Below are 24,862 nucleotides of genomic sequence, written 5' to 3' on the forward strand. Positions count from 1 at the left end.
AGGGAGGAAAAAGCTGTCGATGGCCAGATTTTCTTTTAGACACCTGAGCCTGACTGGCTTGGTAACCCGAGAGTTTTCATTTTCTTTCCGGCCCAGTGAAAGACCCCGAGGCCCTTCTTTGCTGTCTACCCTTGGATAGACAGCAGGGACATCTCAGGGTTCTGCTTCCTTGGTTTCCAACTCCCTGGGAGCTGGACTGGGTTGCGCAGCCCTGCGCTGCAGCTTGGCTGCTCTCGTCCAGCGCTCTGGTTTGAAATCTACCCCCTCCTTTTTTTTTTTTTTTTTTTTTTTTTAAAACCAGGTATGATGATGTCAAACGTGATGCTGATGCTACAGTTACAGACACAGCCCCCGCTGGCGCAGCCTCTCTGATTCTCTCTCCCTCTCCGCGTCCGGCGCTGGGCTTTTTCAGACAAGTGCATCTGCTAACCAGGTCACATTTCAGCCACGACCCACCCTCCGTCAGTCACTGAAGTCAGACCGCAGGAGGAGGGCTGAAGAGGACCGCAGCGCCTCGCCAGCGGCGCGTTGGAGGGAAGGACATCAAATCCTGCAGAAGTCGAGACACCCCCCCCTCTCCCAGGTCCAAGCCCAGACCACGATGAGCGCTCCGGGCTACGGGCGGCTGGCGTTGCCGCTGCTGTTCCTCGCAGTGGTCGCCTTGGCTGAAGGCGACGCCAAGGGGCTCAAGGAGGGCGAGACCCCCGGCAATTTCATGGAGGACGAGCAATGGCTGTCGTCCATCTCGCAGTACAGCGGCAAGATTAAGCACTGGAACCGCTTCCGAGACGTGAGCGGCGGGGACGGGAGGGCCGGGCCGGGCGCGGGTTCCGGGAGGGAGGCGGGGAACAGGGACCCCGAGCGCGCTGGGAGCAACCACCGCGTGTCGGAGCCAGAGCCTCTCCGGCCTGCCGAGCTAACTGCGCCAAGAGTAAACAACACAGAGAGTCCCAACCTTGTGCCCCCTCTCGTGTTCGCGTGGCCACCCGCATTGGGACCTTCAGTCCCGCAGCCTCTCAAAGAGTCCAAGGCGAGGGACATGCTCGGAGGGCGCAAGCTCGCGACAGGGTCTGCCCGGTGGCTTGACGCGGAACAGGGGTGCGGGATGTGGGGATCCGGGCCCGGGCTGCTGCTGGGCCCCTCCTGTCCCCTTATTGCCATCGGTCCTGGGGCCAGGCCTCTGCCGAGTGGATGCTGCAGGCTAAACACACGGACCTTGGCAAAGGCAGCAGGTCTGGGTGGGGCCAGCAGGGAAGGTAGCGGCGGCATGGGTGTCCTCGGTCCCCGCCTTGGGCTTGGGAAGAAGGCGCAAGGACTGAGCTGTGGCCAAGGCTTTGAGTTTGGAGAAAGGTTCCCCAACCCTCATAAGAGATGATGGAAGGCGTGTCCATAATGGGGTGAGAGCGGCACAGTGAAAATGCCCAAGACCCCCTCAGGGTGGCCACTAGAACCAGGCTACGGTCCTTGAACGTAACAACATAGGCTTGATTTTCTTTGACCATGCTTGGCGAGGGAGCAAGGCTAGAAACCCAGGGGACCCATCCTTAGTCCAGAGGGTTTGAGAAGCAGAAGCAAGAGAGACTCAGGTGCTGGGTTGGGGGGGGGGGCTGGCGGGCGCCCGCCACATTTAGACTTAACCTTGGGCCGAGCTTTGCGGGTGGGGGTGGGGAGGAGGCTGCGGACCGGCCGGCGCCGCAGCTCTGTTTACCCGCACCTGTAGATCGGGGAGGGAATAGAAGGCGCGTTTCTTCCCGCAGGGCGGCCACAGCCGCGCCTCGCAGATGGTGGCGTGGGCAGGGGTGAGGAAGGGAGGGCGTGGCTGCTCCCTAGGCACCTCAGAAGATGATGGGGCGGGGGGGGGAGATGTAGAGCGCCCCTCGATGTGGTGCTAGCTGACTCCCCGACCTTCGAAAGCATTCTCCAGATTCTCTCATCCTACCCACCCAGTACAAGACAAGTCACACCATGACTGCCCTCACTTCTTCAACTTCGAACATCCACAAGTTCCTTAGATAATTTTTTTCTATTCAACAGTTTAATCATGGCTCAGAATAAAGATCTTATTTTAATATTGTAAGGTGCATTACTGATAGGGCACGCTGTGGGTCCTTATCGAGAAAACAGATGCCCAGTGACCCAGAAGGCTGGGGGAGCCCGGGAATTCATTCCATCATATAGAACTGGTATTTACAGTTTTTCTTCTTGGAACCGGCCTGAAGTATCTGTCTAGACATTATTTTTTAAACATACGTAGGGCACCAAGCCACACTACGAGAAGAGGCAGAGATTCGGATTTTTTTTGTTTTGTTTTGTTTTCAAAGTCAAACTGATGTGTTTTCATTTGTAGAGGGAAGGAACAACCAACTGCATCCAGGTCCCCAGGCTGTCCTGGTCCCTGGACCACAGAGTGGGCTATGATCTTCATCTTTCCCCCATCATCTTAGAAAGCCTGTGGCCCAGCAAAACCTTCCCCAGGCATCTGCAGGACCAGCCCAGATTAGCGCAGTTCCCTGTCACGGTCTGCAGTCCAGCAATGAGGGGGCAGCAGCAAGCTGGTCCTTCCGGAAGGAATCCATGTGTCACTGGTCCAGGCCTCCCTCTGACTCTCTGGCTCTTTGATCTGCCTGGGACTAGTGAAGGTCAGAGAGAAAAAGAGACGCTTAATCAGAACAGTGAGGGTTTAAAAATAAAAGGAGTCTTTTCCCTTCTCTCCATCCACCTGCTGCCAGCAGCCAACGCAGTGACTGCCAATAAAATGCTTGACTGGCTTGACCTCCAGTTCAGGGCTGCCCACCTGTCTGCCTGTATTGGTGCCGCCACCACCCCCATCAGAAGAAAGGCACTAGCATTAAAATTGCAGAACCAGCCCCTGCAGGATTCCTAGAGCCTGCATTGGTAGTGGAGAGGGGGCATTTGTGCTTTGGAAACGCGGGTTTTTCTCTAAAGCCCCATTCTGGGGAGCCCCGGCTGCCAGAGGAGGGGGTCAGAGAAAGAAGTAGGACAGAAAGGATGAGGGAAAGGGCGTGGCCTGGTGGGACTCCGTTGGCAGCTTCCACCGAAAGGCAAAAAGGAGGCTGCGAGCTCCGAGTCACTGCCTTGCATAACTATAGCCATGCCACCTTGTGAATGGCGCCTCCTGGAGTCAGGTGGCACACAGACTGCACTCAGAGACTTTGCCGGCCCTGCCTGCGCACACTTCCCATCCCACCGTAAGGGCTGGAGCCCCTAGTCAGACACTGTAATCCAGATCTTTATATCCATCTTCATCGGGTTGGCTCTGCTGAAAAACATGAAAACATCAGCTCTTCATGATAGAAAAAGGATTTTTTTTTTTTGTGGTGGGGGGAATCCCTAAGAGATTGCCAGGTTGAGCTTGACCCTGGTTCATAAATGATCACAGATGGCACAGGGCCACTGGTCTGGCTAAGTGACAAAGAGGCAAGGAAGACGGAGGGCTGTTCTCAGGGAACAGAGCCCCTCTCAGGAAACATCAGTAACTTGGATAAGGGGCTGTCTCATTGAACAGTTGACAGACGAACTGGGAAGATGGAGGAGGTTGTGTCAGAGAGGCCAGAGGAGGGTGAGGCTCTGGGGTGTTGCTTGGATGTCCAGAATTGACTGGGTCGAGGAGGGCCTTTAGATTATCGCTCTCTGTGCGAGCACTAAGATAATCAGAGAGGCAGGCTTTGTTAGCGGAGTAATCTTCCTCCCCTCCAATGGGCACAGGGCTCTCCTATCCTGGGCCTGTAGGTCTTTTCTAATGCCACTGCTCTTCTCCTGGGGAGGAGTGGACTCATAAGGGAATAGCTAGAAACCTAGTGGGCTAAGCCGAACCCCGGGGCTCGAAAGTCCTCTGCCCGGTGCAGTCTTATGCTTCTTATGAGCCCTGCTCCTCATTGCTCCCATGTCCAAATTCACTCCCTGCAGAGCTGGGTCAGACTTGTCTATGGGTCTTGTGGATACGGGCACTTGAGAAGAGAAGGCCATTATAAGGCCTCTCCAGGGCTGGCTCCAAAGAGCCTGGCTGGGAAGAACGGACTGTTCTCTTTCTTCTTGGCTCTTCTCTGCTTTGCACTCCACTTCCATTAATTTTTAATTATATTTGTGAGTGCCGAACATAGAGCTTGGCACCCAGAGGCACACTGCTAATCCATGTTGAGCTGACGACGGCAGTGAGCCTTCCCGATATGCATTGTCTCTCACGCGCGCCTCTCCGCAACCCATGAGACATTTGTCCCTTGGTCATCTACCCTTGTTGGTCAAAGAAACTGAGACACCGAGACATTGAGTGGCTTATTTAGGGATCCACAGCTAGGAAATGGCAGGCCTGGATTTTTTTCCCCCGTTGAGACAGGCTCGGTATCCCAGGTGAGGGAGTACAAGCACACACCATCGAGCCCAGTTTCTTCAGTGCTGGGAATTGAACTCAGGCTATGTGCACACGAGGTGAGCGCTGTACTAACTGAACCACGTCCCCAGTTCCAGAACTTGGATTTGGATCCAGGACATGTAATTCAGCTTTGCTTTCAGGACAACTGACATTCCTCATCTTCACTGAATGGGGGAGGAAGGGTCAGCTATAATGAACCAAGAGTCCCCCCCGACCCCCACCCCCCAGTGTCTTATCAGCTTCCAAGGCTGTCCCAGGAAGGAACAGCATCTCCTCGGAAGAATGACAAAGACCCCGTGTTGTCAGCAGCCAGCCACCAGCCTGTTCTCCAGCCTGACCCGGAGGGACAGGGAGTGCAGAGTTCGAGGACAGTTTGGCCTGGGTTCAGGTTCTTCCCACGGGACACCAAGCTCATCATACCAGCCTTCTGAACCTTGGTTTCAGATTGGGAGGCTGGCATGAATGTGCTCTTCTTGCCTCAGGAGGGAGGGCATCCCCTGCAGGCCACCCCTGGCCATACAGAAACTGTCTTTGGAGCTGGTCCACAACCTGCCTCATTTTTCCTGTCAGGAGCAGTACAGTGGCTTGATTAGTTCCCTCATCTGCTACGGATCTGGGTGTGTGCATCTGGGGTTCCGTGATGATCCCAGAGGCCGCGGAGCAGGGATTCAGGGCTTTTATCTGGTGACCATGCAGTAGTCTTGTGTCTTTGTGCGTGCTGATAGGCTGGTAACACGGAAAAGCTGCAAAGGGTTCCCGGATGACTGTCCCCTCCTGCTCCCAACCTCCAGTGTGAGTGTAGGGACAATCTGTGCATACGTTGTAAGGAGGTGTGGGTTTGTGAGAACCCAAAAGTGGGTCAGAAGGGATTCTATAATCTGGGTTGGGAGCAGGCCAGGTCCTTCAAGGCCGGCTTCCTCCTCCACTCTGATTTCTGACTCTTCTCCCACCGGTTGGCATCTCCAGAACAGGGCAGCATGGTGATGGATTTGAGAGGCCAGCAGGATGCCGAACCTGGGAAGAGAGGAAGAGAAAAGGCTTGCTGCTCCATGAAGCTGCAGGCTGCTCCTCTTGACTCCCAGCCGTTGTCAGGGAGACAGATAGCCCATGCCACCTCTCTCCTCATGAGGTCAGAGCTGTCTGGAGAATAGGAGAGCTCTGTCCTGCCTCAGGTCCCAAGGGCCCAGGCAGAGTGCTTGCTCTCTTTATCTTCCTACTGGGTAGACGGATTATCTATGTGTCCCTGAGGCAACTATTTTGCCTTTTTGAACCTTGATCTTCTTCTCATTGGTTTAATGCACAGACTAATGGGAATGATCCACTAATCTCTGAACATTCCCTGACCCAGGAATGAGGCACAGGAGCGTTCCCGCCCCCTGCTCCTGATTGGGTGGAGAGTCTGTGTTCAAGGAAAGACTTTTCTTTTCCTCCCGAGGAATAGGCTTTCTGGCAGCTCAGCACACCAGCTCTCTCCATTATTTTTTTCTATGCAGCCCTGGCTGTCCAGGAGCTCACTTTGTAGACCAGGCTGGCCTTGAACTCACAGAAATCCTGCTTCCTGCCTCTGCCTCCCAAGTGCTGGGATTAAAGGTGCCCAGCTTCTCCGCTGTCTGCTGCAAGTGTCATAGATGGGCACACACCAGCAGCAAGGCTCTACCTCATAAAGTCCAGAAGGCAGGGGGTCCGAGATCAAGGTGTCGTGCGCACTGTGTTGCAAAGGCCTCCGGGTCCTGTCCTCATGAGACTGAGCACCAGTCTTTTCCTCTTTAAAAAACCTTTATGCTATCTTAAGGGTGCGGGTGTTTCACCTGCATTTAAGACATAAAAGTGCCATGTGTGTGCTTGGCACTGGAGTTCCAGGTAGCCATGAGCCCTCGCGGGGGTGTGGGAAATGGAACCGAGGTCCTCTGGAAGAGCAGCCCGTGCTGTCTCCCTTGGCCCTTTTTGTTCTTTCCCTATGTGGGCTCTGATCGCATCGTTAAGTGTTCTGTCCTAATGACCTCATCTAAACCTAGTTACTTCCCAAGGTTGTCACCTGGCCTAATACCTTCCCACATTGGGGCTTAGGGTCTCTGTATGTGAGTTTGGAGTGGGGCAGACCCCAGACATGTAGCCTGTAACATAGTCTTTTTTTCTCTCTCTCCCAGGAGCCACATGGGTCCATATGAGGACTGTGGATGAGGAACACATAGGTGTAGGCCTAGGCCTGGATGCATCGTTTAGTTAGTTAGTTTTTTTATTTTTTGAGTCAGTGTATGGTGCATGCTAGGTTAGATTCAAACTCACTTTCCAGCCAAAGCTGACCTTGAACTGATCCTCCTGCCTCATCCTCCCAAGGGATGGGATTATATGAGCACAATTAGGATGCAGAGTTTAAATGTCACCGTGCCCAACTTTGCTGAGCAGATGTGGGCTCAGCTGTGGTTCTGGGGTGAGCTAGGATCTGGCAGCACCCCTTCCCCGCCCAAGAAGACCATCAGCCTCCTGTTGCAGGACTAGCCCCCCTCACTGTTCATTGGCTGCAGGATCATTTGGCACTTGTGGGCGCTGCCTCGGGGGAAGCACTACTGCTTCTGATTTCGAGGGCCCTCCCAATGCAGCAGTTAATGTGCTTGTCACTTTCCTCCCGGGGCAGGATCTGGAGATAGATTGCCTTGGGCACACCCACCACCCCCAGTACTGCTCAGTGCTGTAGATGTCCCACAGATATGTTCCCACAGTGGAAAGTGTGCTGGCCAGGAAGGGTTCCACCCCTTCCTGCCAACCTCTAAATCCCTACTCCAACTTGCCAGCTACAGCACCGTGGGCTCAGGCCAGAGGGTGAGGCAAGGAAAGGGCTCTGGGCTGGGTGGTTTATTTTTCAGTGATCAGGACGTAAGGAAAGGGAGCTTTTGTGTCTGTGCCTGGCTGAAGGCAGGTGCCCACCTTTCCTGCCCCCCTGGCTCCTTGGCACTGGCCTGAGGACATGGTGGAGAGGCTGGGATTACTCTGCCTCCCTCCACTCCTTTCTGTTCTCCTTTCTTTATTTGAAAGATCCGGAAGACAGAACGCCAGGGCCTCAACCAGTGCTCAGTCCCTACAGATTATCTATGAAGAAAGCGGCCCCAAAGGCTAGGTACCCAAGACTCTCTGTGCTCTTGTGCTCTAATGTTCTTCCACACTCGCCCATGTTTCCTCAGCTCAGGGCTAGAGTCCTCCTCAGCGGTCTTGGCACCACCACCTTGATTCATCCTCGGGGATCCAGTAGGGACACCCTGCCCTCTTCTCTACCCCTTCACACACAGTAGGGGCCACTGCAGGGTATAGGATCCAAGGACTAGGGTGGTAACGCAGCTCCCCAGAGAGTCACGGGAGGTCATGCTCTGGCCTGGTCTGGCATTGGCAGGGGCGTTGGTACAGGCATACCTGAGCCTGGGCCAGGCTTCAGGCATGCAGGAAGCAATGAGAAGCACATTTTTACCTTTAGAGGAAATTCCTGAGAGGGGGAAAAGGGGGGGGGGGGGGGGACAGTGTCTCCCAGATGCCTGTCTCTGTCTGTTTGCCCAGGCCTCACACAGTGGGCACAGCCCTGTGAGAGAAAAGCAGGTGTTTATTGATGGCCTCACCCTGGCCAGCCCTCCCTTTCACTGAGGCAGAGGCTGTGCCAGGCATTCCAACCTGTCTCTTCCTCAACTGGAAGCCAGCACCCTGACTCCAGGCTTGGCGTCAGGGTAAGGGGTCAGTTTTTGTGGCTGTGGCTGTGGCTGTATCTTGGGGATGACGAAAGAAGATACTCTATAAGGTTCCCCAATTCCGGGCCTTTCTCAGGGGAGTGGGGCATTCCTGCCCCAGTTATGTGGATGCTGGAATGAAGTAAAATGATTGCCAGATACCAGGACTCTTGGAGCTTAGGTGAGACCTGACTCACTGAAATTTTTAGAGAGTCTTGATTTTTCAGAAAAAAAAAAAAATGCCAAAGTAGAATTATAGAAGCTGAGGTTAGTGATGGTCTCTTGACGGGCTGCTTCTCCCCTGTGCATGTGCTGACAGTCTCCTCATTGACAAATGATGACAGAAGTCTGTATCTGTGGCCCCTTGTAGCCACACCTCTGTCCTCATGCTGCCAGGTGCATGCAGAGAGCCTGGCTTCTGTGGTCCTAGTCGGTACCTCACATGCAAAGCGTGACATTTATCTCCAGTTCCCTCCATCTTGGCTCTGAGCATTGCAGCGAGTAGCGAGGGCTCATCCCTGTTTCCTGAATAAGGAAGTCGAGTCTGTCCTGGGTAGGTGAGACCCTTGCCTGTCATCCAGTGGTAAGGCCGAGCAGGAAGCCAGCACCCTGACTCCAGGCTTGGTGTCAGGGTAAGGGGTCAGTTTCCTCACCACGCTGCTGCAGAGAGAAGGTGGGTGTCACCCCTAAGTCGGGGTCTTGGAGGGCGATTCTCTGTTGGGTTCCCTCCCTCTTCCACTACCCCCAGCAAATGGAAGTGATTGGGTTAATTCAAGCTGTGAAGTGAGCTGGCGATTCGGGTGCTAATTAAAATGACAGGAAGTAAACAGCTTCCAAAATACCCAGCATGTGCCCCCTAAGCCCACTAGGCTTGCGCACTTCATCGCTCCCCCAGCTTGGCGCAGTGGGCCTGTCTCCATGGCAACTGAGCTGAGCTGCAGAGATCAAAGCAGGAGATGGGTTAGCTCCAAACCTGCAAAACCAGGGGCGGATGAAGGGATTTCTGGAAAGAGCCTGGAGTAGAGAGTCTCCCCTCCCCGAAATCTGCCCCCTCCGATGCCTGTCCTCCTGGCTTCCAGACTCTTTGGAAGTCTGTTGACATGGTAGGAGAAGCTACATAAGGCCTGGGACTGGACTTCCTGGTTGTACCCGACCTAGGCCATTATCCGTTCACATTTACGGTGTGCTGTTTAGGGATATGGGATTTGGGACCAGTATTCTGTCATGCAATTACTGTGAGATCCTTTGTAAGTCACTTAACCTCACTGAACTTCAGTTCTGTCACTTGAGAAACTGAGATAGCAACAGTAAGTTTCTCTTAGGGTTTCCATGAAGAATAAACAAGGCAGCGAGTAGAATGTCGTTAGCATAATGCTTCCCCAGTGGTACTCGATGTGAAGACATTAGCTATTGTTACGAGCGCTATTACTGTGTACTGGGTACTGGGCAGGGAATGTTGAACTTTATGTGGTGTCTTCCCTTAAGGAATTGGCTGTGTAAATAAGTCAGGGAAGCAGTAACAGTGACCCTGCTGGGTGTCACCGGAGCAACACTTGATTCTCCCAGGTAGGATAAGACAAAGATGGGGGAGATGATGCCGAGGCTGGGTTGTGGCAGACAGCTAGCTGGTCCGGGGTCAGATGTAAACACATGTGCCAAGTGGGAGAGGCAGCTGTGCAAAGCCATGGTCAGCGGAGAGATCCCTGTGTGGATGCTGGACAAGGTGGCCAGACACAGACAAAAAGATGAACCTTCTGGAGGCTCACAAAACCCTGTCAAGTGAGGATGGATTGAGGCAGAGCCATAGGGCATCCTTTTCCCCATGAAGACCCAGGTGCTCTCATCTGATCATTTCTCACAGCCTCTAATAAGCCCACTTGGGTACCATAAATAGATACACAGAGGGAAGGGTGTAAATTCCCAGCTAACCATCATCACCTTCATCAGCTTATGGATGGTGCTGGCCACCCCCATCTGACCTCAGTCTTACCCATTCCTACCCCAGAACAACCATTCCCATGCTGCCTGCAAGATGCCTTTGTCACCTCTTCCCCTGACCCCTATGGGGAGCGATTCTTCTCCCACCCCCCACAGAACTCCGTTCTCCAGCAATGCCTCCTCTCTCCTCGGCTTTCAATGGCCCTCATCTTTCAGCTCTGTCCCCACCTAAATCTGAGTTTCTTGTTGATATGAGGGTTGTTCCTCTGAGAGAGGCCAGGAGTGTGCCTCAGGCACTAGCGAGGGAAAGCTGGGACCCTGGGTAACTGCAGGGTCTCCTATTCGCCTCCTCCTGGCTGCTTGCTTCTACCCTCGCAGGAGTGAGGGGCTGAGATGCAAAGGATCCAGCCCCTCCCCAGCTATGCATGGCAGTGGGGCTACAGGACTTAGCTGGATTCTGGAATGTCACCCCTATCCTGAAGGCCCTCCTCTGTCCCTCTCTGTCCTCCTCCTTGGGGTGGGGCATGGTATCGGTGGTTCTTAAAAGCCCTCCCCACCATCACTTGAGTTTCTAATCAGACCTTCTTGGCTTTAAGCTTAAAAAAGTCACTTTGTATGCAGGCACAAGGATTCTACCTATATAGTCCAGCTGTAGTGGGTTTCAGCGGAAGACTATGAACAGGCTCCAAAGCTTCAGTGGGTGTCCCCGAGTGGGAGGGTTATAGGATAACATAGATCGCCTCAGACTCTGCCTACTCCAGCACTGGAGCGGGTTGGGGTTGAGAGCACAGATCTTGACAGTCAAGGACAGCCTTCTCACACCTGCTTCCCAAATCCCAGGCAATCACAGCATCCTCTGCGTTTGAAACAGGATCTCATTATGTAGCCAGGCTACCCTTGAACTGGATATCCTCCTGCCTCAGCTCCTGACTGCTGAAATTATAGATGTGAGACACCATGCCTCCCGTCTCCCACTTTACAATCAGATCCCCACTCTCTTCCCAGGAAAGATTGGGAGCGACAGGAGACACCCCCTGAAAGAGGCTGGTTCCTACTTCTGCCTCGGGCCTGGTAATCTTGGCTGGCCTCAGTTACTTGGCCATTCCCATCCCATTTTCCATCTTTAATAAAGGAGGATCTGGTAGAGGACCCCTGCCCCAGAGATGCTGTTGGAAAAAGGCTAGAACTGAATGAATTGTCCTCCTTTGGCCCCAGCAAAAGGCCAGGTGGGGAGTGGAGGGTGGCATTTGTCCTGTGGCCTCCAGAGCAAGCCCTAAGCAGTGGGCCCTGCTGACCTTTCTCCTGTCTGACCCCGAGCCCAAGTGCTGACCCTGAGCCAAGACACTTGACTGATCGGGCATGTTATGGGGTCCAGGGTGAGGAGAGCTAAGGGTTAGCTGAGAGGACAAATGGAAGAGACACCGAGAGAGCTAGAGAAGCAGGCAGAGACATCCTAAGAGCCAGACCCTTTCTCCCAGGGAGCCTGTTCCTCTGGGGCCCCTCCCACCTCTCCCACCCATCTCTTAATACCTTCCCTATCTACGGAAGAGGCAGGAAGGCTGTGCTGAGTGTGAAAGCTGGAGGCTGTACTCAGAAGTGGGGTCTGCTGCTTCATTTCTGGTATAGGCCATCTGGCACTGGAGGAGGATGGCCTTAAGTGCCCCATGTTCGTGTGCTGCACATCTGTATACTTATGTACAAAGTCACACACGTGAGGAGGAGGCATGTGCAAACATGACTGCACACAACACACACACACCACGCCCCTAGGCATACACATATGCATCTAGGTAGGACTGAATGAATGGCCCATTTATTTTGACCATTACCTGCTCGGCTCTGCCTTGAGAGCCTTTATCCCTGCTGTCCTGTTGTCTGCCAGTTTCCCAGAGGAGGCTTCCAAAGCCCTCATGGATATCCCTACATTGTGTGCCCTTGTTGTTACCTCCGGGGTCCCTCTGGTACCTTCTTCTTCTTCTGGACATAACAGCTACACGCCAGGCCCATGTCACCCCCCTCTTCGCCACATCTCTGACAGAGGCATGGCAAAGATAAAGATAGGTTGCAGGTGGCTATGTCTGGTTTCTCATCAGTCTGCCATGCAAAGGAGGCTGGTGGCTGGCTCTCAACACTAATATCCTCCTGAAGCTGCTCCTACCTGCCTGGCAGAATTTCTTCCAGATACCCTGGAAGCAGTTTGATGGCTTTCAACAAGTGTCTCTACCCCAAAGGGCAAAGGGAGGAATCTAAGGGAGGTGGATGGGAAGCTTTCTGCCGCTGGCTGGGTGGGGGTCCTCAGGCCATGGGCTAGAACAGAATTGGAAGGTCTCCAAGGGCCTCTGGTCTCAGAGACCCCGTGATGTAGTGGGAAGAGGGGGCTGTCCTGTGCAATCTCTGGTTCAGTGAATGTGTGATCTGAATCAGCTAATTGCCAGAATGTCCTTGTTCCTTCTGCCCAAGAAGGGCCGACTCACGTGACCTGGAAGGACTTTTCAGGGTCCCTGGTCCCTGATAATCAGGAAAGCCATCACCACTGGTGCTGTTGTCCCCTTCCCAGTGTGCACCATCTGGGTTCTGCCAGCTTTCCTACAGCTTGAAAGAGAGGCCTCTTCCTCACACCTCCCTCACAGGGTGGGCAGGTGGCAACAGGGTGCCTGCCAAAGAAGGGGCTGCCGGGAGAAACTGGGTGATGTCTCTCAGATACCCAGGGCAGAGGCACGAGCAACACCACTCCCAGGCAGCACAGCCCCCTTAGACATCTGCCTTGATGGCAGGACCAGGGTTGGGCTGGGGTTTGCGGCACCCTTTCAAAACCATGGGCCTGACCTTACAGCTTCTGGAGTGCAAGTTTTCTGGGGTAAAGATATGGGAAGACTGGCTTCCAAATGATGTTGCTCGGGGATTGGGCCTAGAGACACAACCAAAGGAGGCCAGGGATGTCTTGGGGCTCACGGTCTGAGGGTGGGCCTCACAGTGAAGTCCCTCCTTTCTCTCTCTTTCCCCTGCTCATTTCCTGTGGATTCCGTGGCATCCTGTCTCTAGGAAGTAGAAGTGAGTATAACCCAGGCCTCACCCTGACTGTTTTCTCTTCCCCTGCCAGCTCCCATGTGGGGAGGAGAGAGGTGTGGGAGAGACTGGAAGGGGTTCTAGGGTATCGAATGTGGGAAAGCTCTGGGCGGCATCTGGGTGGACAAGTGGAGTTGCCATGTGGAAATAGTGACCCAGGCCTCTCTCATCCTGGTCCCTGCAGTTGAGCCTTAGCCCTGAGATGTGATTGGGCCTTTCCTTTCTCCCCATCCCTCTATCTTTTCCTAGGATGACTACATCAAGAGCTGGGAGGACAATCAGCAAGGAGATGAAGGTAGCATGTCCTTCCCAGCTGTGTGTGGGAGGAGTCTAACACCCGTGGGGACAGAAGAGCTGTGACTCGGCCTTGGGCTTCTTCCAACAGCCGGGCACCTGGGGCACAGGACTCGGAGAGAGGGACCTCTGGGGTCTGCGGTGGGGCTGGGAATCCTGGGTTCTCGTAGGCGGTCAGTGTCCCGACCTTGTGTCCCCACAGCCCTGGACACCACCAAGGACCCCTGCCAGAAGGTCAAGTGCAGCCGCCACAAGGTGTGCATCGCCCAGGGCTACCAGCGGGCCATGTGCATCAGCCGCAAGAAACTGGAGCACAGGTGAGTGACCCGACATAGTAGGCAGCTACTGTTGGAAAACACCGTTTAGTGGCTCAGAACAAGATCACATGATCGGGTTGTTTCTCAGGGTCAGGACTTCCACCCAGGTTTGGTTCTATTGGTTTGGTTGGTTCTGGCTCAGGGTCTGTGGTCAAAGATGATGACAATCCCCTCTGAGGCCTTGACGGTCACCAGCGAGCAGGGGGCAATGTGGGCAGGAAGATGAAAGAAGAAGATGAAAGAACCCAGGAGGAGGGGGCTGGAGAGATGGCTCAGAGGTTAAGAGCATTGCCTGCTCTTCCAAAGGTCCTGAGTTCAATTCCCAGCAACCACATGGTGGCTCACAACCATCTGTAATAGGGTCTGATGCCCTCCTCTGGCCTGCAGACATACACACAGACAGAATATTATATACATAATAAATAAATAAATATTTTTTAAAAAAAGAACCCAGGAGGAAACAGATTCCCGCCTTGAAAGATTCTTTGGTTTTGTTTTGGTGTCAGAGGACAGAGGAGAGGGAGGATATTTGTGAAAGTTTGAACTTCGGAGTTCCATGACAATGCAGGAAAAGCTGGGGCTGGAGTGTCCTCCTCCCTCTTGTCTCCTGGCTGTTGTTGGGAGGTTGGGAGTTCATAGTCACTGGAAAACCCATGGGAAGGTTTGGTTGCCTTCAGCCTCACCTTAGGGCAACTGGGTTTCCATGGAGAAGGAGAGAGAGGAGAGAGAGAAAGAGAGAATGAGAGGAAGAGAGAGCCATATCTCACTAAACACAGGACCTAGGGAATCACAGCTCCTCCCTGACCCAGGTGTCCTGTGTCCAAGACAAAGTAGACCAGACAACCCGAAATCCTGTTTGGACACATGGGGATTTCACGACATATTGAAGACTAGTTTCTGAGGCCTACGGGGGAGGCATTGAGGGACCTTTTTGGGGGCTATGCCAACTCTCCCATTTTGCAAATGTTAATGAGAAACACAACAGTAACCATCTGGTGGTTAGACAAAATGACTGGATGGGCCAGATGCAGCCCATGACCTCCACCTGTTGCTCCCTCTTGCAATCAGACCTCTCTCTGCTCCCTGAAAAAGGCCAAGCTAGGGTTCATGTTCTGCCCAGTTGGTCCATTCTTAGGAGCTGGGTGTGATGGAGGGGTGATGGGAGAGGATGGGCAGGGTGGGCACGTGATCTATTGTAGGTCACAGGGCTGAGGTCTTGTCAGGAAGGGTCTCGTGCACCTTCTGCCAGCTTCTCTTCTCTCTACCTCCATCCCCACATCTTCCAGGATCAAACAGCCGGCTCTGAAACTCCATGGAAACAAAGACTCCACCTGCAAGCCCTGCCACATGGCCCAGCTCGCGTCAGTCTGTGGCTCTGATGGCCACACCTACAGTTCGGTGGTGAGAAGCCTTGGTCGTGTGTGAGGTGGAGGTGGGGTGTCCCCAGTGCCACGAGGAACAGAAGGACCACTGACTGACCTCCTGAGGAGTTCCGAGGATTGCTATAGGGCTGGGTCAGTGTGTTCAGGGCAGCCCTTCAGTCCTGGCCACGGTGATCTGACTTTGGGCAGCTGGAGGGCATGTTCAGGCAGGTAACACACATGGACTAAGCCACTGGACAGAAAGAGGGAGCTCATAGGGTCAGTTTTGCAGGGAGAAAGGACTTCCATGCTGAGGTCTTGATGCTTACCAGCCAGCAGGGGCAATGTGGGCAGCGCATAGTCTCTACCAGAAGGCATAGGGAAGAACCTTGGGAGAGAACAGAGAATTTTGAGATTTTTGTAATTTGAGAAGATAGATGAGAAGATATTTGTGAAGGCACTTTTACAAACTTAAGAGTTCCAGGGAAGCATGGGCGCTGGCTAGTAATGTTTCTAGAAGTGAGAAGCTAGGGCTGCTTAGCTGGCATTGACTTGAGGAGATTCCCCCCTTTTTCCTTTTTATATTTCCCTCCACCGTGTGTGTGTGTGTGTGTGTGTGTGTGTGTGTGTGTGTGTGTGTGTGTGTGCATGCTCAAGTTGATGTTGGGATTCTTTTCGATGGTTTCTCAGTCATTGGGTTAGGGTTTCCCAGTTAAACGAAAGTCCCGTGACTGCTCTCCTCTTGTTAGCCAGATCGTCCCGGTAGAATTCCCTGTTTCTGCCTTCTGAGGCTGGACTTACAGATGGGTTCTCATGCCTACCTGGTATTTACGTGATTTCTGGGGATCTAAACTCAGGCCCCCATGCTTATGTGACAAATGCTTTAACCCTGTCCTCTCCCCAGGCCTGGGAGAGCCTTTGGGTTGGCATAAGGTGTAGAGGTAAGAGTTCCTTGCTGAGGGGATTGTGGTCATAGGGTGGGGTGAGGAAGGACGAGGAGAGAGACTAGGTACGAGATTGCGTGTAGGAAACATGGAGCTCACAAAGAAGCTAGAAGGAGACAGGAGAGAGGAGTTGGGAGGAAGAGGGGAAGGAGAAAAAAGAAGGGGGCAGATGGCGATGAGGAAGAAGCTGTATCCCATGTGAGGGGACAAGGTGTCATGTGGGCAGGAAGCTACCAGGAAAGGCCTAGGAGGTCTGGCTTCCACCCACAGCTCATGGCCCTGGGCACAGCCCTGAGCCTGCCTTGGCCTTGCTTGATGTCCTCTAACAAGCACAAAACCCACGGGCCTTCCTTCTGGAATGATAGAAACCCTCAGGGCCCCTGGCTGCAGGACCCAGAGTTGAGCCCCTGGCAGCAGGACCCATAGCTGAGTCCCCATCTCCTAGCCTGTGCTCTCTTGTGCAGTGTAAACTGGAACAGCAGGCATGCCTGAGCAGCAAGCAGCTGGCAGTGAAATGTGAGGGGCCCTGTCCCTGTCCCACGGAGCAGGCTACTACGTCTACCACTGACGGCAAGTCAGGTAATCAGGGTGGATGGCCGTAGCTAGGCCCAGGGATTTGAAGATTGGTCATAACAGGGAAAGGCATTGGAACCTGTGGGATTTGGGGTCCTGGTAACATAGAGCAGGACACTGGGGCTTTGTCCCTTTTCTCTTCCCAGGGTCTTGGGGAAATGGGAGAGGAGTCTGGCTAGACTTTGAATGGGAGGGAGGGGAAGAGCAAGCGGTAAGGGGAGGGGGCTGGGAGATGGGAGGAGAGGAAGCCCCTTCCCCTTTTCCTGCTCCCCTGAACATTGCCCAGTCTCCAGGGCTGCTGCTCTTCACCTTGTCCCTCCTTGAACCCTCTGCTGTGTTTCGCACCGCAGAAACCTGCACAGGGCAGGACCTGGCCGACCTCGGGGATCGACTCCGTGACTGGTTCCAGCTCCTTCGTGAGAACTCCAAGCAGAACGGCTCAGCCAACAGTGCAGCCAGCCCTGCAGGTAGCATGGGGGACCAATGCTCTGTCTGGGGTGGGGTGGGGTCAGGGAGACAGGAAGGGGCCCCGTAGATGGGTGTGTACAGGTGTGCCCCTTTTCGTCAGATCCTGAGCCTGTGATGTGAACCCCCAAAGAGCTTCACCTGGGAGAAGGGAGGTTGGCTTCAGCCATGATAAGATGTGGGCACAGGAGTTTAGTTCCTCCAGTGGGGTAGCCAAGGGAAAGGGAAGATTTTTCTGGGCCTGCTGAGCATGGTTGCAGCCCTGGATTTGATCCCCAGTACTGAAGAAATGTATTCTGACAGACTTGTAAAATGGGCTTACTTGGCTCAGGTATAGTTCAGCGTAGGGGCAGAGGCAAAGGCCTTTGGCTGTTCCTTATTTTCTGTACCCCAAGGTTAGGTTTCAGGTTAACCTGAGTCTGAACAGAGGTCTGGGGCAGAGAAAGATGTAGCAAGATGGATGGACAGGCAGCAGAGCATACCTGAACTCCAGTCTCCTCCCTAGGGCTGGACAAGAACCTGGGGGCCAGCTGCAAGGACTCCATCGGTTGGATGTTCTCCAAGCTAGACACCAGTGGAGACCTCTTCTTGGACCAGACAGAACTGGCTGCCATCAACCTGGACAAATACGAGGTCTGCATCCGCCCCTTCTTCAACTCCTGCGATACCTACAAAGATGGCCGCGTCTCGACCGCTGAGTGGTGCTTCTGCTTCTGGAGGGAGAGTGAGTCCGGCCCTGTGGTCCTCTGGCACTGACTTCCTTTTGGGGGGTGTTGAGCCCCAGATCCAGCCTCTCTTCGGCAGTCATAATAGTTGCCTCTTGGTCACATGCTTAGGCCCAGAGCCTTCCCAGCCCACCTCCTTGCTATATCTATCCGGGCTTCTCTCATCAACTAGAACCCAGGGCAACTGACACTCAGCTCGCTCCCTGGGCAGGCTCCGGGTGGACTGGATTTTGTGGGTCCTGAAGCTTATGCACTTTTGGATACCTTTAAATAAGAGCATGAAAAGAAAAATGAATGCCGGGGCTAAGGACTGATTCAGTGGGTAAAGCATTTGTTCTGATGACTGAGCTTCAGCCCCCGATCTTACATAAAGTGGTAGTTTTCACCCAGTGGAACCCTACACTGGCTTGAGGATCCTGGGATCCCTACATACCACCACCACCTTGGTGTGGTCAGATAAAACCCGAGAGTCCAGGTGTTTTATTTTGCAGAGCCCCCATAAAGGCTTCTAAGTTTAGGGGTGCTTTCAGCACCATGGGTCAACCCTAAGACTGCTTCTCTCTACAGAGCCCCCCTGCCTGGCAGAACTGGAGCGCATACAGATACAGGAGGCAGCCAAGAAGAAGCCAGGTGAGGAGGGGTGCAGAGGAGGAGGCCAGGGGTGCTTCCCTGAGCTCCCTTGAGTCCCAGAGATTCCAGCTGCCCTTTATGGCATATGATGAACCTACAGGAAGACCAGGCCCAGGACCACACAGGAAAGCACCCTTCTGGGTTTCATGGGCTGGGTAGGCAAGAGTCTGTTCAACTGCACCTCAGGGAATATTAGTAGTACTAGAAGAAACAAGCCCTGAGTGTCTGGTTTCTTGGTGTGTGTGTATGTGTGTGTGTGTGTGTGTGTGTGTGTGTGTCAGTACCAGGCTGGCCAGGTTCTGAGGTTCTCTGTGTCCCTGCTCACACACAAGACCCCTCAGGGTTCCTGTTCTAACGCTCAGGTGTCTTCATCCCGAGCTGTGATGAGGACGGCTATTACCGGAAGACTCAGTGCGACCAGAGCAGTGGTGACTGTTGGTGCGTGGACCAGCTGGGCCTGGAGCTGACCGGCACACGCATGCACGGGAACCCTGACTGTGGTAAGAGCCGGTGGCGCTGGAAGCCTCCTGAGAAACTGCTCCTGGGCTTGTGTGTGTGGGGCAGAACCCCGAGATGAGAGAAGAGATACAGTGGGTTCCTTACCAACCTTCCACTTGTTCCCCCAACAGATGACATCGTGGGTTTCTCAGGGGACTTTGGAAGCGGTGTCGGCTGGGAGGATGAGGAGGAAAAGGAGACAGAAGAGGCAGGAGAGGAGGCCGAGGAGGAGGAGGGTGAGGCCGGTGAGGCAGATGACGGAGGCTACATCTGGTAGACGGCCCTCAAGGGCCTCGGCAGGCCAGGGTGCCGATGGCCGGAGAGACGGGCCAGAAGAAACCTGGACGACAGCAGGCAACTTAGCAAATGGATCCGGAAGTCAGTGTGAAGGACCCTGGCTCCAGCGGGGAGGACTGGAGTGAAGAGTGAGGCGTGTGTGACTGGTGTGTGTGTGTGTGTGTGTGTGTGTGTGTGTGCATGCGTGTGCATGTATGTCATGTGCGCGTGTCATGTGCTGACGTGTATCCTTGATCCGCGCTGCTCCTGGCAGTGAGTCACCCAAAGGCCCCTTTCTCCCTGTTGTTCTTTTCTTTTCCTTTTCTATTGATTTTTGAACGCACAGGTCCATACACAAGTACACAGTAACGGGCCAAAAGCAATGGAACGAGACGCCCCGATTCTGTCCCTCAGCCTGGCACCCAGTATTCCTCCCTGCTCAATCAGTGCTACCTCCCCCTACCCCTTCCTGCCTTTCTTCCTCCATCTTCTAGGGTCAAAGAGAGGAAGGGAGGGAAGCTGTAGGCTGGGCGCCCTCCCCAAATCAGGCTGATTTGGTGTGAAAGCCTGGCCATCTTCTGGTGACAATAGGCAGGACACCACACACAGCAAGGCGGACCCATCTGATAGCTGAAGGACTAGCTGCAGGTGGACCCATCTGATAGCTGAAGGACTAGCTGCAGGTATGTCCAACCATGGTCCTTGGGCTGCATCTGGTTAAGGATAGTTATCAATGTGGCCCAACACAAAACTGTAAACTTACTTAAGACATAATTCCTTTATTGTTTTTGTTTGTTTGGTTTGGTTTTCTTGGTAACTCGACCAAGGAGTTCTTGAGTATCTACTTTGTAGATGACAATGGTCAGTGTCCAAAGGCTGGATAACCTAGTAGATCATCTCTTAACCTATTCCCGAGAAACCACAGATAGTCCAGGAGAACAGGCAGAGAGAGTGAGGAAGGGAGGGGAGGACCCTCTATGCCTGACTTCAGATTAACCCAGTCAGCACCTGTTGCCTCGTGGGGATCTAGGATGCTTTCTTGACAAACGGGAGCTGTCATCATGCAGCCGAGTTTTGATGCTGCCTGCTCTGAGGTCTTTCTTCTACTGTCTCTGTCCCCTGGGTAGGGCTCCCCCTGTCTAAGGAGCAGAGGACAAGAAAGAAGCATATGTGTGCCCACCTCTTCCTTGACCCTCGAAGGAAATGGTTCCTTCTTGCCCAGACCAATAGAAAGACATGTCCCTGAGACCCTATGTGAGGAAGTAGTGGGAGGCTGCCACTTCCTGTACCCTGAGATAGTCCTGGAGGAGAGGTATCAAAGCCACTGCCCTCTCAACCACGGGGTCTCCTCTGACTCATGTGTCCCCAAGACAGTCAAGACACCCTAGCAGAACTACACCCCCCGCTCTATTTAAAACCCTTCAGCATATATGAGTAGAGGGGACAACATTGGGCAGCTAGTCTCTGAGGACATACCTCACCATGTCCCCAAACCTCTAGGCCCAGTGGGAGGTCCTCTTACCCAGATGCCCTACGGGGTTCTGCATGATTATTGTTTCCCACTTCTCCCTTTTCAATCAAAATTTCTTAATATATATTGATGAAGAATTTCTTACCTGTACTTGGGCCTCTGATACCTTTTGGTACATGTGCATGTGCGTGTGCGTGTGCGTGTGTGTGTGTGTTTGAGAGAGAGAGAGAGAGAGAGAGAGAGAGAGAGAGAGAGAGAGAACACCTGGGGGCCACTCTGATGGCTAAGGAGGAGGCCACCTGTGTGCTGGGGTGCTTGGAGGCTGGGCAGCTCCTGGGGCTCTTGTGCCCAGGCTTCTAGGACAAGGCCTCAGACTGGTTCTCCCCAGCATCCTGGGGCACTGGCTGGATGCATTCACTGAGTGTTGGTTGGACTCTAGGGAAGAGCCTCCTCCTCATCCTTCCCATCCCTTTCTGCCACCCTTGGAATGGCCACCTTCTTTGTCATCTCCTGGGAGAAATACGGAAATGCCACTAAGTTCCGCAAAGTGCTTCTCTTTCCACAGCGCAGTTCTGACTCTGCCAGTGTCGCCATCCCCCACCTCCTCCTCCTTTCCTTCCTCAGGCCTCTGCCACCTTCCTCTGGTCCCTGGCTCAGTCACATCAGCCCTCTGCATTCCAGAAGCAGTCTCTGCTCTTCCTTCTTCTCTTCTTCTTCCTCCTTCTCCCCATGCTCCTTCTCCTCCTCCTCCCCCCATCCTCCTCCTACACACCTCTCCTCCTCCTCCTCTGGCTGGAGTTACTTGAAACTTCCCACTCTCGCTAGGCTGGAGTCTGATTCTTCCTCTGCCCCAGCTGGTTTTCCAGAATGTCCTTGGGTTGCTGTGAAGGATTTTAGGCTCTCTGGGATAGGGATGGGGTTACAGAGGAAGAAGCATCCTCTACTTCCATTCTGCCCCCTCCTCCTGGGAGTGGGGGCTTGCTGTGCTCTGTGTGTTCCTGGGTCTTCTGGTTGTGTATCTGACTTTGTAAATATGTTCAGAAGAAAGCAGAAGGTGTTGAACTCGCCTGCTGCAGGCTTGCAGAGGTCCTGAAGCTTGTCCTTCTCCAGTACCCCCTACTGCTTTTCACCCCATTGAGATGGAGCCCCACAGAGGTAGGAAGAGCAGCTGTTCCTGATGGGGCTGATGATCCCCAGGTGGCTTCTGGTTAAGCAAGCTTCAGGTTTCCTCAGGAACCAGGTCACAAGTTAGGTGGCTGTCATCCTGTGACCTCCTCATTGACTAAGCTGCCTGCCCAGCCCCTCCTGGTTCGTCCCTGCTCTCACTCCCTTGGTGCTGGCGGGGGAGATAGGGCTATGTTGACAAGAGTTCAACCAAATTATTGCAGAGCCACATCTTGCAGGGGTCCTGAAACTGCCCAACTGGGAGCCTCCTTGGGCCCCTGGGTGCTGGGAAGGAAGGTTCAGGATGGGGCAGGTTGGGGTCGGAGGGAATAAACGTGCCTTGAGAGACCACTCAGAGGTCCCAGGAGTGATGGGGATGGAGCTTAGCCTGGGGAGCTCTGCAAGGGAGAATGTTGGTGAGAGAGACATGGGACATCTTGACATCCCCTCCAGTGTCCCACAGGGGTTGTGACCACACGTGATAGGTGGGCATAGGTCCTTCCTTCCTCCAGCCCCCCTGCTTTGGGTTGGCACCTATTTGGCCTGTCTTGAACTCTGCTTCTGGCTTCATCGCTGAGTAGGTGGGTGGTGTCTTTTGGTGTCATCTCACCAAAATCCTGAGCCCACAACCTTTGGAGAAAACCAGGGGCCCATCTTTGACACTGGGTCATATTGGGCTTCCTGGCCTGCTGTTGGCCCAGAGGAGGACCAGGGATCACAAAAGGAGATTCAAGAAATCCACAAACGAGTCCCAGGCAGAGCATCCCGCTTCATAGCCCGCGTCCTACTTAAACTGTCTAATGTGCAATAACTGAGCTTAGAGTTAAAAATTGTGGTCCAGTGCTTGGGTTCTGTCTGTAGATTTAAGTGCTGACATTGTATCTCTCAGTAATTTTAGATGTCTTTAAAAAAAAAACTGAACAAGTGTTAGACCTGTGTGTGCGTTGATGGGCACTCAAGCGTCCTGTGGGTGATCCCACTCTCTCCCCTTCTTCTGCGCCACATCCCCTCATGCCCTGCCCATACCCACCTGCCTCCACCTGGGGCCCCTCACCTTACCGTGGTCTTTTTCTGCCTATTACTCAGCCTAGGGAAACAAGTTCACTCCACACATGCATAAAGGAAAGCAAATGTTATTTTTAAGAAAACGGAAAATAAAAACTTTATAAACACCACCCGCCGAGAGCTCTCTGGTTATTCTGCCTCTTAGTGTTTTCATAAAGCTGACTTTTGCAAATGAGACCCTGTGGCCCAGACTACCTCAGTCGGCTCTTTGTTCTTACTGTTACCAGTGAGACTTTGGAGAGGCCAGGGCCCAGTTCATCTGCAGAGGACCAGGCTCTGCTTTGAAATGCTTAGCATTATTGCAAAGAATGCCGCCCATCCAAATTAGCCTTTCTCTTAGTAAGCACACCCCTGTGTCTTAGCTAAAAAGCAGAGATAAAATTGTATGTGTGTGTGTGTGAACACATTATGGACTTCTCCTGTGGTTTTTCCTTTAATTAAAAAAAAGTTACATTTACTTGAGGCATGTATGTGTGTACGCATGTGCACACGGGATGCAGAGCACGTGTCCCATGCATGTGTGAAGTTTCAGAGGACAGCTTGAGGGAGCTGGTTCTGTCCTACCAGCAAGTGTGGGTCCTGAGGATCATTCTGGTTTTCAGGCTTGGTGAAAAGAGCTTTTTGCACCCACTGAATCGTGTCTGCCAGCCCCAATCCGTGTTTTTAAAAAATCTCTATTAAGGGTCTGGGAGATGACTCAGTGGGTAAAATAAGACAATCCATGGGGCTGGAGAGATGGCTTAGTGGTTAAGAGCATTGCCTGCTCTTCCAAAGGTCCTGAGTTCAATTCCTGGCAGCCACATGGTGGCTCACAACCATATGTAATGAGGTCTGGTGCCCTCTTCTGGCCTGCAGACATATACACAGACAGAATATTGTATACATAAATAAATAAATATTTAAAAATAAAAGAAAATAAGACAATCCAAGTTTGATCCCTGAGACCCGTTATGGCGGAAGGAGACATTTGACACGACTTTTGCAAGCTGTCCTCTGACCTACACACACACACACACACACACACACACACACACACACATGTTGTGGCACACACGACACCCTTACCCCCATACACACAAAAGAAATAAAAATATAAAAAGTAAAATGACTTAATATGTCCATAATATTGCCCATTATGGATCTACTCTGATGATTTAATACTGTCCCTATTTTTGGACACTGGTATTATTTCTGCTCTGCTAATACAAACAGTATTGTGATGAAACCCATCTTGGGTTATTTGGGGGGCCCATCTTGGGTTATTTCCCTAGCCCAAATCCCCACAAATGGAATGGCCATGTGAGAGGTAGTGGTTTTCTTTCATGTTAATGTAGTCTGATCTAGGACTCTGTATGTCAAGCTGGCCTTGAATTCATGGCAAACTTCCTGCATCAGCCCATGGAGTGCTGAGAACATAGGGATCAACACACACAGTTTGATTTCTAAAACACATACTATGAAAGTTGCCATATAACCCTTACACTGCTTCCAAACACCACCACAATCTAGTTCTAGAACTTTCCTCATAGCTATAAGCTGGGGAACCCAGGATGGTGCATGAACTGAGCATGGGGTCCCAGTGAACTTTAGGCACCTGGTAACTCCATCATACCAGACAGCGTTTTCAGGAAGGCTAAGCTGTCAGGTGCAGCCCCGTGGGCAGGCTATGCTGTATGGGGCCCCCTTGTGCCGACCGGCAATGACTTCACAGGTCTCGTTCAGTTGGCAAAATAGTCCTGCGTTATTTTCATTTCTCACCAGATCTGGGGACTGTTCAGCTGTGTCCCTTCTGCTCACAGACCTCGCTGCTGTGGTTCCACTAAGGGTGCCCTGAGGGCCCAGATGCTGAAGGCTTGGTCTTCAGCCTGTGGTGATCTGGGAGGTGGCAGAGCCTTTAGGAGATGGAGCCTAGGGGGAATCGGCAGGTCATCTGGGGGACCTTGGATGGGCTTCTGGGACATTGACCTTTCCTCTC

The 24,862-nt window shown here is 53.1% G+C and overlaps 1 protein-coding gene across 2 annotated transcripts; it reads left to right on the forward strand.

Annotated features, from left to right (window-relative positions):
* The first annotated feature begins 453 nt into the window (after positions 1-453).
* On the forward strand, positions 454-22,997 carry Spock2 (SPARC (osteonectin), cwcv and kazal like domains proteoglycan 2). 2 transcript variants are annotated; one of them, XR_005286870.1, is made up of 12 exons: positions 454-790; positions 13,081-13,089; positions 13,354-13,399; positions 13,601-13,715; positions 15,002-15,116; positions 16,485-16,599; positions 16,944-17,060; positions 17,564-17,782; positions 18,351-18,413; positions 18,776-18,913; positions 19,043-19,835; positions 19,871-22,997. XR_005286870.1 is itself a non-coding variant. In XM_038342584.1 (11 exons), the coding sequence occupies exons 1-11, from the start codon at positions 602-604 to the stop codon at positions 19,186-19,188; spliced, it is 1,272 nt and encodes a 423-aa protein (XP_038198512.1). In that variant the 5' UTR covers positions 454-601; the 3' UTR covers positions 19,189-22,997. The 2 variants fall into 2 exon arrangements, 1 of the variants encoding a protein (XP_038198512.1); XM_038342584.1 differs by having other exon boundaries at positions 19,043-22,997.
* The last annotated feature ends 1,865 nt before the right edge of the window (positions 22,998-24,862 follow it).

Source organism: Arvicola amphibius, chromosome 9 (genome assembly GCF_903992535.2).
Source record: "Arvicola amphibius chromosome 9, mArvAmp1.2, whole genome shotgun sequence".
NCBI lineage: Eukaryota > Metazoa > Chordata > Mammalia > Rodentia > Cricetidae > Arvicola > Arvicola amphibius.